General features: G+C 62.6%; 2 protein-coding genes across 3 annotated transcripts; one reads left to right on the forward strand and one right to left on the reverse strand.

Annotated features, from left to right (window-relative positions):
- Nucleotides 1–325: 325 nt before the first annotated feature.
- Nucleotides 326–9,184, forward strand: TALDO1 (transaldolase 1). Its single transcript, XM_086676516.1, has 8 exons — nucleotides 326–484; nucleotides 3,674–3,797; nucleotides 5,160–5,267; nucleotides 5,482–5,613; nucleotides 8,073–8,248; nucleotides 8,337–8,534; nucleotides 8,685–8,830; nucleotides 8,984–9,184. The coding sequence occupies exons 1-8, from the start codon at nucleotides 388–390 to the stop codon at nucleotides 9,014–9,016; spliced, it is 1,014 nt and encodes a 337-aa protein (XP_086532642.1). The 5' UTR covers nucleotides 326–387; the 3' UTR covers nucleotides 9,017–9,184.
- A 1,523-nt stretch (nucleotides 9,185–10,707) lies between these two features.
- On the reverse strand, nucleotides 10,708–17,121 carry GATD1 (glutamine amidotransferase class 1 domain containing 1). Of its 2 annotated transcripts, XM_086676517.1 has the most exons (8): nucleotides 16,967–17,121; nucleotides 15,222–15,298; nucleotides 14,609–14,714; nucleotides 14,325–14,432; nucleotides 13,554–13,648; nucleotides 12,650–12,743; nucleotides 12,398–12,509; nucleotides 10,708–12,291 (listed from the first exon to the last, which is right to left on the reverse strand). In XM_086676517.1, the coding sequence occupies exons 1-8, from the start codon at nucleotides 17,028–17,030 to the stop codon at nucleotides 12,285–12,287; spliced, it is 663 nt and encodes a 220-aa protein (XP_086532643.1). In that variant the 5' UTR covers nucleotides 17,031–17,121; the 3' UTR covers nucleotides 10,708–12,284. The 2 variants fall into 2 exon arrangements, with proteins under 2 accessions (XP_086532643.1, XP_086532644.1); XM_086676518.1 differs by lacking the exon at nucleotides 10,708–12,291 and having other exon boundaries at nucleotides 12,394–12,509.
- Between the last annotated feature and the right edge of the window lie 672 nt (nucleotides 17,122–17,793).

Here is a 17,793-nt window from a genome sequence, read left to right on the forward strand (position 1 = left end):
CATGTTCCTCATCTGGGACAGATTCCCAGAACCAAAGGCAAGGAAGGGCTCTGGATCTGTGCAGGAGAGAATGAATCCACAGGGCCCTAGTCTCCAGCCGGCTCCTTCCCAGGCAATGAGCACGTCTGTCTTGGGAGTGAGGGCCTGGAGGGGGCGCCGGGCCAGGCTGAGGGCGGGAGGTGCATCCCGGACGCCTGCAGCCCCACGAAGACTGGGGGACAGGGACACAGGCCCACTCTAACCGGGGCGGGGCTTCGTCGCCCGGGCGGGGCTTCGCCCGGCGGCGGAGGCGCCCTCGGCCCCGCCTTCCCGCGCCGCTCTCCGATTGGCCGGCGCGGAGGGGCCCCCGGGGCATTGTGGGCCGCCGCGTTCCGCCGCCGCTTCGCCATGTCGGGCTCCCCCGTAAAGCGGCAAAGGATGGAGAGCGCGCTGGAGCAGCTCAAGCAGTTCACCACCGTGGTGGCCGACACGGGCGACTTCCACGGTGAGGCGCGCTGACTGGCCGTGCTGGGGGCGGGTGTTCGTGGACGCGGAGAGCCGGCGGCGCCCGGGGGGGGGGCCGGGGGGGGCGAGGCGGCCGGGGAATCGGGGTCCTGAGGGGGGCGCGGGCCCGGGATCGGGGGTCCCGAAGCGGGGAGGGCCGGTGCGGGTAGGGGAGGAGGGAGCGCAGGGGCTGAGGGGAGCGGTTGAAGAGCGCAGCAGGCTGGGGTGGGCAGGGGGCCCCCTCCGAGCTGTTGGGAACCCCGGGAGGGCTTTCCGAGGCTTTATGCTGAGGAAGAAATTCAAGGAGGACCTGGAACTGGTTTCCACCTGGACCCCTTGCCCACGAGGTGCAGGTTTATTCGGCACAGGTTGACCTACTGAGCAGGAACTTGAGTCAGTTCTGGGCCCAGAAAGACCAGCTTTTGCAATGTCCTGTTGCACATCTTCCCACCCCGCCGGGGACAGCCATAGCCGCAGGTGACTGTCAGTGGCAGGGTGTCCCCCTGGGTGGACATCCACAGCCTGGGGCCGCGGCACTGCGTGGGTAAAGCTCAGTGCTCCTAGGAAAGCAAAGGTTGTCCTGCTGTTAAAATTTAGATTTTCCGGAGTTAGACTTGTGCTCACCGGCGAGAACCAGGGAAACACAGACGGGCGGAGGGAAGGGCGATACCGTTAATCCCTAGCGCTCTGTGCCCAGCCTAACAAACAAGATTTTCAGGAAAATTGTGAAACGCTCATGGGATGAGTGTTGTGGGGCACACAATACAGAGTGACTTCCTTTCTTTTCTGCTTTCTCATGGTGGCTTGACAAACAGGCCTTAATTCCTCTTTGGCAACTCTGAGTAAGAGGGTTGTTTATCTAGGAGAGTGAACGCGCACATTTGGCTGCCTTTTTTTTTTTTTTAATGTTTATTTATTTATTCTTTTTTTTTTTTAATTTTTTTTTAACGTTTATTTATTTTTGAGACAGAGAGAGACAGGGCATGAACGGGGAAGGGGCAGAGAGAGAGGGAGACACAGAATCGCAAGCAGGCTCCAGGCTCTGAGCCATTAGCCCAGAGCCCGACGCGGGGCTCGAACTCACAGACCGTGAGATGGTGACCTGAGCTGAAGTTGGAGGCTTAACCGACTGAGCTACCCAGGAGCCCCTATTTATTTATTCTTGAGAGAGAGAGAGAATGTGGGGGAGGCAGAGAGAGTGAGCGACACAAAATCCGAAGCAGGCTCCACAGTGTCAGCCCAGAGCCTGACACGGGGCTGGAACTCACGAACCGTGATATCACCACCTGAGCCGAAATGAAGATTTGGGCACTTATTGAATATTGAATGAACCTGCTTGGAATTCTCTGTCTCCTCAAGAATAATAAAAAAAAAAAAAGAAAGAAATATCTAGGGGTGCCTGGGTGGTTCAGGCAGTTAAGTGTCCAACTTTGGCTCAGGTCATGATCCCGCAGTTTGTGAGTTCGAGCCCCGCGTCGGGCTCTCTGCTGACAGATTGGAGCCTGGAGCCTGCTTGGGATTCTGGGTCTCCCTCTCTCTCTGCCCCTCCCCTGCTCATGCTCTGTCTCTCTCAAAAGTGAATAAACATTAACAATTAAAACAAAGTCTAAACCCAAGTGTTGACATATTTTTTTAATGTTTATTTATTTTTGAGAGAGAGAAAGCACAAGCAGGGGAGGGGCAGAGAGAGAGGGAGACACAGAATCCGAAGGAGGCCCCAGGCTCCACGCTGTTAGCACAGAGCCTGATGCGGGGCTCGAACCCACGAACTGTGAGATCATGACCTGAGCTGAAGTCAGATGCTTAACCACTGAGCCACCCAAGCGCCCATCATTTTTTATTTTTAACAAATGTGCATTAGTTAATAACGTATATCCGTAAACATTACATAGTTGTAAATTGAGTATCCGGTTTTGTGGTCATTTTGTGAAGTGACCTTGGCAGGAGTTGGGGGTGGGGTGGGTCATACACCTCTTTGAAAATACAGTCAAAGCCATGGATGCTCTTTACTGAACAATGCCCCTACCCCCCAGTTTCACATTCGGTTTAAGTTCCCTGGACCCTGAAGCCTACATGTTGACTCAAGATAAGTATTGGTTTTGTTCTTAAGTTTGCTGAAAGTCAGCCTCACCAAGACCTAATTTTATGTAACAAAAGGCACCATTTCAGTGCATTCCTCCGTGAATTTTGACACACCTGCATAAACACCACCCCAGAGCACTTCTTATTATTTTGAAATATAAACTCCCAGGAAGTTGTGAAATTAGCCCATAGAATCCCATGTATACTCGCCTGCTGTCCGCCAGAGGTGACATTATATGTGACCGTGGGTGTGCTGTTAGAAGCAGGAACTTGGTGCCAGCACGGTGGCAGGCGTGGCTCAGTGTTCACCAGCTTGAAACCTGAAAGGGGGTGGGGAACAGCATTGCCCACAGTGAGTGATAACACGCGTAGACTCTTGTGCCCCCGGACAGTTAGAACATAGACGTCCCTTGGGCCCCTGAGAGCTGCCCCCCTTCCCCGTTCCTGGAAGCCCCCAATCTGTTCTCCGTCTCTGTACTCTTGTCATCAAAGGGCACTTTGAAAATGCTACTTTTCAGTCATGCAGTCAGTTTACCGCCCCAGCCAACCCTCCAGAGGTGAGCAGCGTGATGCAGGGGGCGGGGTGGGGGTGGGGGTGGTGGCTGTCGGCCGGCCCTGCTCGTCCGCGCTCTGCCCTGACAGCGTCGGGTCGGTGAGGCTCCGGGTTCAGCCTCCTTGGTCTCTCCTCATTCCTGGCTCGGTTGCTAAGAACAAGCTCGGGTGAAAAAAGAAAGGAGAGTGGAACGAAGGCAAGTGGTCGTTGAATGTAACCGCGTGCTGTCACTCGCTGACTTGCCTGCGTGCCCGCTGGCCCCGGTGTGGCAGCAGGAAGTGCCTTTCCAGCTTCTTCCAGCGCCTCCCGGCCTCCCTTGCGCCTCAGCGGTGAACCAGCCCTCACAGGAGCACGTTTCTATTTGATCTCTGGCCTTAATTTTGGTTGTTGTTTTGTTATTGTGCAAACCGCCGCCCCTTGCCCAGCCTTCCGGGACAGGGAAGGAATGGGTGCAAAGTGCGACTCTGTGTCCGTGTCTCGGGGACTCGTGGAGGACTGGGGGGGGGGGAGCGAGCACCCCACCGACTCTCCTGCCCTCCTTGATCTCTTCCCTAGCCATCGATGAGTACAAGCCCCAGGACGCCACCACCAACCCCTCCCTGATCCTGGCTGCGGCACAGATGCCCGCCTACGAGGGGCTGCTGGACGAGGCCATCGCCTACGGCAAGAAGCTGGGCGGGTGAGCTCAGGGCCGCAACCGCATTTTGGTTCTTGAGCCTCTTAGACTCTGGAAGCTGGGTTTTTTATGTTTGTTTTTATCAACTTTCTCAGAGTGTCATTTACATGGAGGAAACTGCAGCCCTAGGACGTGTCCGGTTCAATGAATGTCGTTTACCGGAGCGTGTACCCTCTGTAAACTCCCCAGTTAAGGTGCAGCACCTCGAAAGTCCCTCCCTCCCCTCTTGTGGCGAGTCTCCCGGCCCCGGCGATCACCGACCTGCCTTCTGTCATTTTATTATCTCTTAACAGCTTTACTAGAGTAAGACTCGCCAAGCGCACAGCTCCGTGTGTTCTGATAAATGTATTCAGTGGTGCAGCCGTCCCCACAATCCGGTCCTGGAGTACGTGAACCTCCTAGAACGTTCCCTGGTGCCCATCTACCATCTGTCCCTGCTCCTCCCCCTCCACATACCCCTTCCTGATGTCACTTTAAGTTTTCATCAGGGTGACAGTGCACAGCTGAGCGAGTACCTGGGGGATGCGCGGGTCGGGGCGGCGTGCAGGCGTGACGTGTGCCCTGCCCTCCACCAGGGACGCCCCCCGCCTCAGCCAGCTGCCTGTCCCTTCTCATGCTCTTTCACCTCGTTGTGTCCCCAAGGCCTCGGTGCTTCTGGCATTGGGTGACCAGGTGGTGCTCTTAGCGATCCCTGTGTCCAGCCACCCCCCACGGGTCCTCGCCCACAATGCACGGGGCGGAGATTTTCCCGTGTGCGCTGGGCTGGCGAGGACCCCCGGACGGGGGGCCGTTTTGGAAACCACTGCGCTCCGCACTCGCCTGCCCAGGCCACTGCAAGGGGACGGAGGAGGTTATTTTTGTCAAGTGCCACAAGGTGCAGGGATTTGGTTTGGAACGATGGAAGTTCCGCAGGCAGACGGTAGCGTTGGCATGCCCGAGCTGAGCTCTTAGACACGGTTACGGTGGTGACTGTTATGCTGTGTGTGTTTTACCATAGTTCAGGGGGAAAAGCGTGTGTTTTGTTTTCTTGGAGTTTTCTTGTTTGTTTAAGAAAAGGAAGACGAGGGGCGCCTGGGGGGGGGGTTAGTCGGTTAAGCATCCGACTCCTGATTTCAGCTCAGATGGTGATCTCATGGTTCCTGAGATCAAGCCCCGCGTAGGGCTCTGCGCTGACAGTGCGGAGCCTGCTTGAGATTCTCTCTGTGCCCCTCCCCCCGTTCCTGCTCTCTCTCTTTCTCTCTCTCAAAATACATAAATAAACATTAGAAAAAGGGGGGGAAGATGAGGGAAAGGAATTTGTTTTGTAGAATCCCGTGCCCTTAAAACTAACAAGCTTTTGACCTAATTTTTTCCCTTGAATTTTAGGTCACAGGAGGAACAGATTAAAAATGCTATGGATAAGCTTTTTGTGTTGTTTGGAGCAGAAATATTGAAGAAGGTTCCGGGCCGTGTATCCACAGAAGTGGATGCCAGGTGAGGACTCGGGTGGACGGGCTCGGGGGTCCGTGGGCCCGCGTCGTGCCGCAGCCTCGCTCGGTGAGGGGCGCGGGGCGGCGCCCCCTGTTCAGCGACTGGTGTCCAGCCCGTGTCCCGCGTAGGCCCCTGGAGGGGTGTGAGGGTGATTCGGGCTCCAGGCTGGTCCTTGTCGGTGGGTGTCGTGAGGCGAGGCTGCTCCTTGTCGTCCTAGGTTGTCCTTCGACAAGGACGCCATGGTGGCCCGTGCCAGGCGCCTCATCGAGCTCTACCAGGAGGCCGGGATCAGCAAGGACCAGGTCCTTATAAAGCTGTCGTCCACCTGGGAAGGGATTCAGGCCGGAAAGTAAGTACCCCTGCGAGGGGAATTCTGCAGGAGGTTCCGGGGTGGGCGCCGCGTGGGGGGCCCTCCTCCCGGTGGCGGGGTGCGGGGTGGCCGCGTCCAGAGAGGCGCGAGGCCTCCGTGAGGCCCCAGGCTCCAGTCCTCCTGCCGGCAACACCTGTAAAGAGCCGACCGGTTGTCGTCCTAGATGTGCTGAGCTGCCCCGAGCGGTCCCTGCCCGGAGGCCACCGACACCTGAGCCTCCGTGCCAGCTAGGGCGTCTCACGCACGACGGGGCGTGGGTTTTCTGGGCCCCTTAACACCTGCGGCCACTCACCCGCTTTCTGTCTCTCTGGCTCTGCCTGTTCCGCGTGTCTCACGTCGACAGAATCACAGAACACGTGACCTTTTGTGTCTGGCTTCCCTCACGCGGCAGGTGTTCGAGGTTCACCCAAGTGGCAGCGTGTGTCTGGGCTGTGTCCCTGTTAAGGCTGAGGCTCCCTTGTATCTACACCGCATTTTGTGTGTCCTCCTCTGGGGCCGTCACGGGTGATGCTGCCTTGAACGTCTGTGTCCAGGTTTGGGCACGTGGCGTACGTCTTGGGGACACGCTCATGGGGGTAGGGTTGCCACGTCGTGCCGCCCCTCAGCACCGTCCCGGCCGTGTCCCACCGGCTGTGCCATCTCCGGCCATAGTTTTTTCTCCTTTACTTTGATACTTGTCATTTCTGTCAGCAGTGTTTGGAAAATCTTTTGGGAACCCTAGAAATTATTCTTGACCCCGAGTCAGTCGGTCCCGCTCACCACATCCCTTTCCCGAGCCCTCTGCGGCTCGTTGCTCCCGCAAGTGTCCCGAGTCCTTGGGTAGCACGGCCAGGCCGGAAAGAAAGTGCCATTAACGTGGACACGTACAGGCAGCTGCACATCCCAGGGTCCTGGGCACCGCCTCCGACACACACTCGTGCAGACGGACTGAGATCCGGGTCAGGATGGGGCTGAGATGTGTCCCAGCCACTTCTGTTTTGTCTTGTTTTAATGTTTTTATTCTTGAGACGGAGACAGAGCACAAGCGGGGGAGGGGCAGAGGGAGAGAGAGGGAGACACAGAATCCGAAGCAGGCTCCAAGGCTCCAGGCTGTCGGCATAGAGCCCGACGTGGGGCTCGAACCCACAAACCACGAGATCATCACCTGGGCCAGTCAGACCCGGAACCGACTGAGCTAGCGAGGTGCCCCGTGTCCGAGCCGCTTCTGAGGCCACATCCACATGGTGCCACGAGGCTTCAAACCTCCCCGAGTAGCACGGTCAGCACGTGGGTGCCTGGGCTAAGTAAGCAGAGCCCGGGGCCGTGCCCGATGGCACGGGGCGCGCCACACGCAAGGCTGGGCGGCGCCCGTGCGCAGTCCTCGTGGTCGCTGGAAACTTGCTGCGCAGACGGAGCCCCGTCCAGATCAGACCGGAGTCCTCTTGAGGATTAGCTGCGTCGACTGTGTCCTTCGCTGCCAAATCTGGCTTGTTTCTTCTGCACTCTGTCTTTCACCATCTCCGTGTTAGATGGAACAGAGTCCTGTCCTTCGTGAGTCCTCTGCTCAGGGACTGTTTCCCCACAGTGTCTGTCTCCTGTCTCACGCTTTGATAGAGCCACCTTCCCAGAGCGCCCCACCGGCCGCTTCCGAAAACGCCTCCACTTAGCCAGTCAGGTCGGACCCGCGCAGCTGCCGGGGTCATCGAGGTGGTGGTCATAGGAGGGCCTGGCCTCGAGCGCGGCACCTCCCGTGGGCCGGCCTGAGCTGTGGGTGCCCGCGCCGGGAACACGTACGGCTGTGCCACGCACGAGGCGTGGTAGAGGCTGGCCACCCACCGCCGCCCAGTCCTCGCTCTCCGCAGCCATACTTCTCGAACGCTGCCACGGAGGCCACTTGGAAGCTGTCCCTTGGGGTAGAAATGTGCCTAGAGGGGCCTGAGCACAGGCTCGGCCGTCCCAGCTCACTCCGCGGCGTGTGGCAGAGGGGGCATTGCCCTATCTCGGGTCAACCCCAGCACGTCCTGGTGGGTGGTGACGCAGGGAGGCTGCAGGATGCGGGGAGGGGGTGGGGGACAGAGGGCGGGACGGTACCGTGGTCAGGTGAGTCCGCGGTGTCCGGCCCCGGCCAGCTCTGGGAGGTGGCGTGGGACTGGGGTCCCAGGTGCAGATGTGCGTGTCTGGGCCGGAGAGGCCCACTGTGGCTCCCAGGGGTCCTGTCTTGCCTTTTCTCTCTGTTTTGAAATGTGGGTTTGACGAAAATCCCAGTCACCCATCACCCACTGGCCAGGGAGAGCCCGGGTGACTGTGGCAGATGTGGGTGCCGTGGGGGGGGGGGGGGGGGGACCGCCCCGATCCCGCCTGTCCCCTGAGTGAATCGCGAGCCTCTTTCCAGGTCACACGGGGTCCCGCGCGGGTTCCCGGGGCCCCCCGGCCTGGCTCACCCCGCCCTGTCCCCTCAGGGAGCTGGAAGAGCAGCACGGCATCCACTGCAACATGACGCTGCTCTTCTCCTTTGCCCAGGCCGTGGCCTGCGCCGAGGCGGGGGTGACGCTCATCTCCCCCTTCGTGGGGCGCATCCTCGACTGGCACGTGGCCAACACAGACAAGAAGGTCTACGAGCCCCTGGAGGACCCCGGTGAGGGGCGCGGCGGGGCGCAGGGTCGGGGGGTTGCGGCTCTGGGCGGCGGGGAGGCCACTCAGGAACCCGGTGTGTGTCACCGCAGGAGTGAAGAGCGTCACCAAGATCTACAACTACTACAAGAAGTTTGGCTACAAGACCATCGTCATGGGCGCCTCCTTCCGCAACACCGGCGAGATCAAGGCGCTGGCGGGCTGTGACTTCCTCACCATCTCGCCCAAGCTGCTGGGGGAGCTGCTCAAGGACAACAGCAAGCTGGCACCCATGCTGTCGGCCAAGGCGGGTAAGGCCGTCTCACCCTGGTCACCGCGGGGCAGGTGCAGCCCAGGGGCGGGGACCGCGTCCCACCTGTGTCTGGAGCCCAAGGGCCTGGGGGGGGGGGGCACGGGGGGGTGGCGGTGCAGAAGGCCCTGGGTGACGCCCGTGCTCCCAGCCCAGGCGAGCGACCTGGAGAAGGTGCACCTGGATGAGAAGGCCTTCCGCTGGCTGCACAACGAAGACCAGATGGCCGTGGAGAAGCTCTCGGACGGCATCCGCAAGTTTGCTGCCGACGCCGTGAAGCTGGAGCGGGTGCTGATGGTGAGCGCCCCAGGACTCGGGCAGGGCTGGAACCTCCCCTGGGGACTCGGGGGTGTCTGCGCCTCTGGCAGCCTGGGCAGGCGGACTCTGGCGCAGCCCCGGTCCCGAAGGCCTTTCCTGGCACCCGTCACACTTTTCCCTCTCCCTCCCTAGGAACGCATGTTCGGCGCAGAGAACGGAAAGTAGCCCGGTGCCTGAGGCTGGAGGTGCCTGAGGCCGGAGCACGGATCTGCACCACCTGAGGGGGCGAGGGATAGGCCTGGCGATGAATTGTGCATTTTTTACCGGTTGGAGCCCGGATGGATCCTAGATTCTGTGTAAAATTTTGCCTAACTCATTAAAGCAATCACTTTTCTTGTGCTCCGTTCCTGACTCGCCGCAGCTCCTCCCCCCAGCACCGCTGCCCCCGCCTTTGGCTACAACCAAGGCTACAACCGGAGTCCAGCTGGGGTGATGCAGTTACAGGCCCTCACCTGGGCCTGGAGCCTGTGCTGAGTGCGGCTGGAGCCAGGGGGCGGGAGCACCCAGGGGCATCCCTGCTGCTTTGGTTCCCATGTGGGTGCCACCCGGGGGGACGGTTGGGTATGTGCTGGCTGTTACCTCCGATCCCTGAGTGCCCAGTGTGGCGTGGCCTCGAATGGACACGTCCACTGGCGCACCACCTACTACACCGGGAAGGGCTTGTTGGGGGCAGTGACGGGGGCCCCCGGGGTAGCCCCTCTGTCCCACCAGAAGAGGCACAGGAGGCTGGGCGAGGCTGCCCAGAAGAGGTCGCGTTAGGGTCACAGGCTACCCATCTGCCCTCCAGGTAGGGAGGGTTCCGGCTGACCATTCTGGGTCTATGCAGGTGAAGACAGGGGTCAGGGACAGCCCTGAGACACAGCCCTGGGTCCCACTAAGGGCCAGCAGGGAGGCCAGTGCCCCCTTCTCCCTGGGAGTGCCAAGTGCACAAAGCTGTTCCCCACAGCTTTCTAGAGATGCCCAGGCCCCCCCAACTTTCTGCTGGGGCCACAGCATCAGGGCGTGGTGTTGGTTCCAGAATGGCCACCTTGCCAAGGGTGGGGTTCTGGGCACAGGGCCCCCGGTGGGCTGCATCACCTCAGGTGCACAAGCCTGGCCCCAGCTGGCCCACCCTCTGCTGAGAACCACCTTAGGGTGTGCAGGGAGCAGGCAGGTCACAGCAGGGGGGGCTGCTGGGTGTGTGACTGGCGGCTTTGTACCTGAGGCTCATCGAGGCCTCGGCTGACAGGCAGGCTGGGGCCAGGCCTTCCCCTCCAAGCTGGTCAAGAGGCTGCACCCTAGGACTTGGAATCTGCCCCCAATCCCGACCCCGGGCCTCGGGTCTGTGACTGGGTACGATCGACATGCATCGAGCGCACCCACTCACCCACATGTACGGGCTGGTGACATTAGTACTTAGACCCTGCAGACCACGGAGCTCCGAAACGCTGCCCCCCACCCTGAAAGGTTTCCTGTTCCTTCGCCCCAGCCTCCCACCCACAAACGGTACTTTGGGTTTTCTAGGTAGTTTGGGTAATAGGCTCGCACACATGGCCCTTGACATCTGGCTCCTTTGCATGATGTTCTCAGGGTCCAGTCTGGAGGATGTTCTCAGAGCTTCGTTGCTCTACCACCTGGACGTTAGTATCGCCTGGTAGTGAGAATGCTCGGGTTGGGGCGCCTGGGGAGCTCTGCTGGTTAAGCATCCAACTCTTGGTTTCCGCCCAGATCATGATCCCACGGTCCATGGGTTCAAGCCCCATGCCAGGCGCTGTGCTGATGGCATGGAACCTGCTTAGAGTCTGTCTCCCTCTTTCTCTGCACCTTCCCCATTTGCACTCACTCTCAAAATAAACAAACAAAAAAAAATACACGGGTCGTGGAAACTACAATTTGTTTTACGTTTGTTATTGTGACTAATGCTGCTACAGACGCTTACACGTTGTTCCCATAGGTCGTTTCCTGCAGGCGGACGTCAGGGTCTGTTTTAAAGCCCTAGGCATGTGGGGGCATCCCAGAGCAGCAGACCGCCCACACCCACACCCTGCCCCTTCCGGGGGGGGGGGGCCCGCGTTTCTCGAAGCCTGGAGGCACCCCCAGCCCCACACCCTGACCTGGCAAAGCCAGGGCCGAGCCACAGCGGCTGCCCAGGAAGCGGCTGTGTGGGGCGCTCGGCAGGGCCCGCCGGCACCTTGATCTGACACTCAGAAGCAAAACCATCACCAGCTCTCTGTAGATGGTACAGATGACACCCACGAGGCGTGATCTTTAAGAAACCTGCGGTGATCCGTGCAGGCAGAGTAGGACCAAGGCCCCTGGGTGCGGGTGGGCAGCCCGCAGTGGGCACAGAGCAGGGCAACAGCGGTGTCAGGAGCTCCTGGTACAGTGCTCCCAGCAAACACCCGAAGCGGAGGGGGCGTGGGAGCATCTCAGAGTGGTCTGCGGCACTGGAAGGAGCGGCCTGAGACCCAGGGATGCCTTGCTTCCTTGCTCCTCCTTTGTTCCGAGGGGCTGGGTGCAGAGCTGGGCCCAGACGGGGAGGGGCTGGCGGACGGTGGGACCCACAAGAAGGCCCGGGCGGCTCCTGGAGGTCCCACTGTGGGCCGCAGCCTGGGTCAGGCACCCCGAGGAGACCATAGGGTGATCCGGACGCACCGGGAAGGGGCCTCCCCAGCAAAGGCCTGCGGGGTCCTGGATGGTGCGGACCGACCGCCACCCCAGACCCAGGCCGGCCACACGCAAGGCTTCCCGCCCGGTAGGGCCTGTGCCGCTGTCACTTCTACTTCACAAGCAGAGGTGCGGCTGCAAGCCTGGAGGCCGCCCGGCAGCAGCGCTGTGGGCCAGCAGCACCGCTCTGAAGACGCACGAGCACGTTTCCCTCAGGAGCGTGGTGACACCTGCCCCTGGGTCCACCCTGGCCTGGTGCAGTGCCACCATCACAATGCGAAACCACACACCAGGCAAGGACTACAATTAGGGCGGCTCCTTCAGCACCCGGTCCGGGGGCGTTCTGGGGGCCGGGAGCTTGCACAGCCCCCCAACACCCACAGCGGTGGGGGCAGCAGCCCAGGCACTGTCACCACACAAAATGGGATCCCGGTGCCCTGGCGAGGCTCAGCCTGGGCGGACGGGGACAGGCAAGGGCGAGAGACCCAGCGCCCAGGAAGACCAGGGGGCGCCGAGACCCCACACCAGGACCCCCGCGGCTGACTCAGACCCGCTCTGCACGTTACGCTCACTTGGAATTCTCAGAGACCACCTATCGGCCCTCAGCTCTCCCTCTGCTCCAAAGAAAACGCCCCTCAGGGCTCAGTCCCGGAGGCCCCCAACAATCCCACAGGGTCAGGCAGGGGCCGGGAAAGTCGCTCTCAGGGGCGGTCGCGGAGGCAGGGTCCCCGGAGGCCTGAGGTGGCAGCGTCCACTGGCAGGCCGGCTGGCTCCGCGGGAAGCCATGTCACTTCCTGCAGGACGGGTCAGGTCAGGGGTCAGGCTCCGGCAAAGGGCCTGCCAGGAGCCAGGAGCCAGGAGCCCACACCCCCCCCCCCCTCCCGCCCCACGGCCCCTCACCGGCTGCCGCACAGGAAGAGCAGATTCTGCACAGCCGGGACGGTGGAGCTGGCGTTCTGGCCCGTGACGAGGTGGCGGTCCAGCACCACGTGCACAGCGTCAGGCTCGCTGGCTGCAGGGGCCCCAAGAGCGTGGGCCTCAGGCAGTGCCTGTGCCAGGCTCGCCCCCCTCTCCCCTCGCAGGGGCCTGGGGAGGACTTGGCCTGGGCCTCCCCCAGGGCTCAGCCGCAGTTGCGGCCCCCACCCAGCTCACCACTGAAGTTGGCGCCCGCGTCCTTCACGAAGTCCTCCACGATGAGGGGCAGGCGGGCAAAGCCAGGCGCCCTGACGAGCTCGTACACAGAGGGCTGCGGGGGGGAGGGGGGAGGGGGTTCCCACCCCGGGGTCAGGAAGGTCCAAATCAAGCAGGGACACCGGGGCTGGGGCTGTGCGCCGCTGCTCCAGGGGGTCCGCCCTCCCGCCGCAGGTGCTCAGACAACAAAACCATCGGGCGCCCCTCCACGGCCCCAGGGCGCATGAGCCAGTGAAGGAGCTGGGCTGGGCGAGCAGCCTCAGGGCTGAGCCCCTCGGTAGCAACGGGCAGAGTCCAGGGACAGGGTGGTGGGTACAGCGGCCCCAGGGCCCCAGGGACACACAGTGAGATGCCCCTGTGGCTCTCCCCCCTCCCAACCTCGGCCGCACCACTGGCCAGGCCGGTCCCATGCAGACCCAAGTGGTCGGGCCGCAGTCCTCAAGGTCTGGACCCTCCCTCCAGCCTCCTGTCTGACCAGGTCCTGGACACGAAAGGTGCCGTGCACTTGACAAGGACAAAAGCAAGGTCTTGACCTGACCCCTGCTCCTTCCCCGGCATCCCAAAGTCACCCCCCCACCACACACATACACACACACACACACTCTAGGAGCCCCACCCTGTGCTCCCCTCCCCTGTCCAGAGCCTCTGCCTGTGCCCTGGGGCCATGCCGGAGGGGCAGCAGGGGAGGGGTGAGGAGGGGCAAGCAAGCAGCACCACTGCCTGGGGCTGGAAACCCATGATCCTGGGCTGGGCACATGACTGTCATCCTTGCCAGAGGACAGTCCCCGTGCCTCCAAGCACGTATGCGGGCCTCTGAAGCCTTCTACGGCTTGGGACCTGGGACCCTCCCTTGCACCGCACTCACCCCCGTGACGCTGTAGCCCTGGAACACCCACGACCGGTCCTCGTTGGTGGCGCAGCAGAGGGCGGCGACGCCGTGACCAACAGCACAGATGGGCTCTGGAAGCAGGGGCGGGGCCTGAGGCCGACACCCGCCGGGGCCCCTGCCCCTCTCCCCACACCTCCCAGCTCAGAGCTCCCTCCACCGACGGGGCGCGACGGGCCCAGTGACCAAACTGCAGGGGGGGGGAGCCGGAGCGCATTCCCACGGTGGCAGCGGCGGCCGGGAATGACCACTCTCTGTCCAGACCACACTGCACACAGGCGGCCCTGTTCCCACTGACAAAGGTCGCTGTGTGGAGCCCTGGGTTTCTGTCTGTTGGTCCCTAATGAGCGTCCTGTCCCCATCCCTGTCAGGTCTGGGCAGCGTGCCACATCTCCACAGAACAGCCTTTCTCCTGGCCCTGCTGGCCTCCAGCCCTGAACCCCGTGACGAACAAAGCCGGCAGGTCGCCCACCCGCCTCAGAGCGAGTTGGGGGAAACAGCCACCAGCCCCCACGGAGGCCAGGAAGAGGTCACACACAGGGGGAGCGACCGAGGGGCACATGGTGGGGGGCACAGAGAGGGGCGCCCCACCGCGTGTGTGTGCACCTGTGCGTGCAAGCACGTGTGCCCTCGATGGTCAGTCAGAGGCTCTCTGCGTCTGCCCTGTCTGCCGCCCCAAACCGTCCCCACTGGCCTCTCCCGGCCGTTGGTGCCGCCCCACGCACATCCCCAGTCCCAGGGGTCACCTACTGCTCTCTGAGCGGAAGTGCTGGAGGATGCGGGCCAGGGACCCACTGCTGGCCAGGTCGGCCAGGGCCCCGGGACAGCTGGGTATCAGGAGGGCGTGGTACCGGGCACCTGGGGGGAGACCACGGCAGTTCGGTCACAGACAGCGAGGACGCGGGCGGCTCGGTCATGGCGCTCCGCGGCAAGTGTATCAGAAACAGAAGCAAGGGAGCGCTCTGGAGGCCACGAACCCCCCCCGGGATCCCACACCTCGAGCCCCCAAGGTTCTGGCCCCCGGGGCCCCTCACCATCAATGGACTCCAGCTTGGCGGGGCTCGCGTAGGCCTTGAGGCGGAAATCCTGCACCCAGCGGGCATTGCTCTCGTTAACGTCCACGAAGTCTATGGTCCTCCCCTGCAGGAGCACCGAGAGGCAGACACCCCACTGTCGGTTCACAGGGACTTCAGAGGCTGACGAGAGCTCGGGGACAAAGGCACCGACAGCCCAGCCCCTCACCCCTCCTCGCCGCACCCCCCAGCCACCCCTTGCTGGCCCTCGTCTCCCACCTATAAGGTGGCAGCAACTGTCCCACTGGGGACGACAACAGAAACATGCCAAGTGACAGACACTCGAGGCATCGCTGTGACCCCTAAAGCCCACGCCAGAGAAAACTGGAGAACCGGTGAAGGTCCATACCACCCTCGCGCACGTGCGCAGGCGCTGACCTACGACAAAAGGTCTCCCGCACCACAGTGGGGCCAGAGCTTGACGATGCCACCAAGGTCCGAGTCCTCAGCCCGGCCACCTCTCTCGGGGTCACGTCAACCTGAGGCTCCCTGCTCCTCCCTGAGACCAACAGCACTCCCCCGGCCTCACCCCCAAAAAGGTAGGGAGCCCGTCCGTGCGTCTGGCTGGACTCACCCCAGGGGTGGCCACCTGCAGGTTGAAGGCGGCGCCAGCCAACGTGAAGCAGTGCAGGAAGGACTGGGCGGACACACCTGCAAGGTGAACACGGCTCTAAAAAGGCCACGAGGCTCTGGGGGCAGCACGAGGGGCAGCAGGGCACACACTCCCAGCTCCAGCCTGGAGTCTTCTCCTGGTCCCCCACCCCAATGGAGGACCCCCTCTCACAGCCCCAGCCCACAGGCCCCGCCCCCAAAGGACAGGCTCTCTCCCTGGCCTGACTACTAAAGGCCTTTCCAGAAGGCAAACCCAAGTGCAAACCCAAGGGCATCGACTGAGCCCACCCCCCACTCGCCCTACATTCAGCCAGGGAGAGGCAACACTGAGCAAGCCCTATGTCCTGGGGGGTGGGCAAGGGTCAGCAGGACCCTCTTCACTCCCCTCGGGCAGGCCTCGCCCTCACTGAAGGACACGTGGCCTCTGCTCACCAGGCTCCCGGACCCTGCCCCCATCTCCAGTGCTGCTCACAGCCCTCTTCTGTCCACGTCTGGCCCACAAGATTCCTGGCTGCTGGGGCTGGAGCTATCTGCTTCTAAACGGGATTGGTGTGCACCCTTCCACCTTTACCCCAATCCCCGACCCCACCCCCAAACCTCTTCTCTATCTTTATTCGTCCTTTTGTACTAATATGTATCAAGCAGAGTGCACGCGCTGAGCAAAGACAGTACCCACAAATCAACCCCCAGACTTTGCCTGATGGTGCTCTCAGTTCCTTGAACACTGCTTCACCCCAGGGCGTCCTCAAGGGACTCTGGCGGGAACCCTCATCCTGCCTACAGTGCCTCCTGGCCTGGTCAGAGCTGTGCCCCCACCCCACGTCCTCAACATCCCTTCCGCACCACACAGCCAAGCTGGCCCAACGCCTCCTCACCCTCATCCACTCCGCAGCCACCTTTGGTTGTACCCCCCAACCTGCCTCTCCAGGACCGACCCCTTCCCCGTGTCTCCTCCCACCCTCAGTGTGGGCACAGCGCTCAGGGCCCCTGGGGCTCAGCACACAGTGACTCCACGACCTGCAATCCTCTCCCTCACCCTCTTGCGCCGCTAGAATACAAGGAGACCAGGCTCCAGAGCCAGACCCCAGGTCCCAACCCTGGGTCGCCACCTCCCCCACCACGTGACCAAGGGCTCATCACTTCCCTCCGACAAAGGAAGCACAGATGCTCAGGACAGTCAGCTGCCTCCCCGCCCGTCGGTTCGTTCCTTCCCTGCTGGCCCTGAGCGAGAATCTGCACGGAATCGCAGACCCGCCAGCCCCGCTGTCCTGCTCGAGCCCCACGCCGGCCCCTCCTGGTGCCTTCACCACCTGGCGGGTCTGAGGATTCTCTGCCCCCGCACATTTCCGGCCCCCAGAACCAAACTTCTCCAACCCCTCACCCTCCTGGGTGTGCGCAGGGCCAGCCAGCAGACAGGTGGGCACAGGCTCATGACCCACCTGCTCCGAAAGGCCCCGGCCCCCGGGCCTGCCGCCCCCCCACCCGGCCCCTCAGAAACCCCCCGCTCCTCCCCACACTGAGGCCTGCCCGCCCCCGAGGCGGCACCTGCGGGCGCCAGCCCGGGACCCGCTCTCTTCCCACAGAAACGCCGGGGCGCGGGTCAGCCAGCGCCCCCGCGACACTGGCGACGCTCCCTCTCCACGGCGGGGCTTCCACCTGCCTCCCCGCCGGCGCCGCTGGGCGCCCGCCCGCCCTCGCGAGCCTCACCCTCGGCGGCGCCGCTGGCCACCAGCAGGCAGGCGGGCCGGCTCTGCAGCCGCTCGGACGCCATGGGCTCGGCCGGGGCCGGTGCGGCCTGCGCGTGCGTGAAGTGTACGTGCGTGTGCGCGCGCGGGCCGGGATCGCCGGTCACGTGTCGCGGCGCTTCGCTGCGGGGCCAATGCGGCGCCAGGCTCACGCGCCGTGCCTCCTCCCTCCCGGCCCCGCCCCCCAGCGCGCGTCAGGGGCGGAGTCCGCCCCGTGCGACTGCGCCCTGGGCCCGAGGCCCCTCCAGCTCCGTGAGCGGGGCGGAGGGCGTCCGGGGGCTCAGACCTTGGCCCCAGAGCGCGGGCTGACTTCCCGGCGGGACCCCTCAGCGGCCCTGAGCACACCCCTGGCCCGGCCCCTGGACACAGTCAGGAACACGGTGCCTCCCTCGTCCCTTGGGGCAGGAGCGTGAACCGGGAGAGAAGACCCCTGCCCGTGGACGGAGGTCTGCGCCCGGTGGACGTGGGTCCCTCCCTGTGGACGAAGACCCCTCCCTGTACATCACGGTCTCTCCTCGTTGATGGAGGTCCCTCCCTGTAGGCGAAGGTTCCCCCCCCCCCCCCCCCAGCGGACCAGCGTCCCTTCCCGTGGATGATGGTCGCTGCCTCGTGGATTTGGACATTTAATACTTGATCACTGAGACTGAAGACATAACGTGGAATGCCAGGGGCAAAGCGCCCTGCCCAGTGGGGCTCATGTCTTGGGGGTGAGGGCTGGGATATGGATTCACAGAAGGTGACATTCGTTTGTTAGTGAGAAGAGCAGTGGAGTGGGCAGGCTAACAGGGA

Source organism: Puma concolor, chromosome D1, assembly GCF_028749965.1.
Source record: "Puma concolor isolate L17-30 chromosome D1, mPumCon1.1.hap2, whole genome shotgun sequence".
NCBI lineage: Eukaryota > Metazoa > Chordata > Mammalia > Carnivora > Felidae > Puma > Puma concolor.

What these genes read in the sequence shown, in the direction of transcription:
- TALDO1 (XM_086676516.1), top strand. Translation starts at nt 388, where the DNA reads ATGTCGGGCTCCCCCGTAAAGCGGCAAAGGATGGAGAGCGCGCTGGAG. An exon ending in TCCACAGAAGTGGATGCCAG is followed by an intron (nt 5,268 to 5,481) that starts GTGAGGACTCGG and finishes TTGTCGTCCTAG; the next exon opens with GTTGTCCTTCGACAAGGACG. An exon ending in CATGCTGTCGGCCAAGGCGG is followed by an intron (nt 8,535 to 8,684) that starts GTAAGGCCGTCT and finishes CCGTGCTCCCAG; the next exon opens with CCCAGGCGAGCGACCTGGAG.
- GATD1 (XM_086676517.1), bottom strand. Translation starts at nt 17,030, where the DNA reads ATGGCGTCCGAGCGGCTGCAGAGCCGGCCCGCCTGCCTGCTGGTGGCC. An exon ending in GGCCAGCGGCGCCGCCGAGG is followed by an intron (nt 15,299 to 16,966) that starts GTGAGGCTCGCG and finishes TTCACCTTGCAG; the next exon opens with GTGTGTCCGCCCAGTCCTTC. An exon ending in TGCAGGTGGCCACCCCTGGG is followed by an intron (nt 14,715 to 15,221) that starts GTGAGTCCAGCC and finishes GTGCTCCTGCAG; the next exon opens with GGGAGGACCATAGACTTCGT.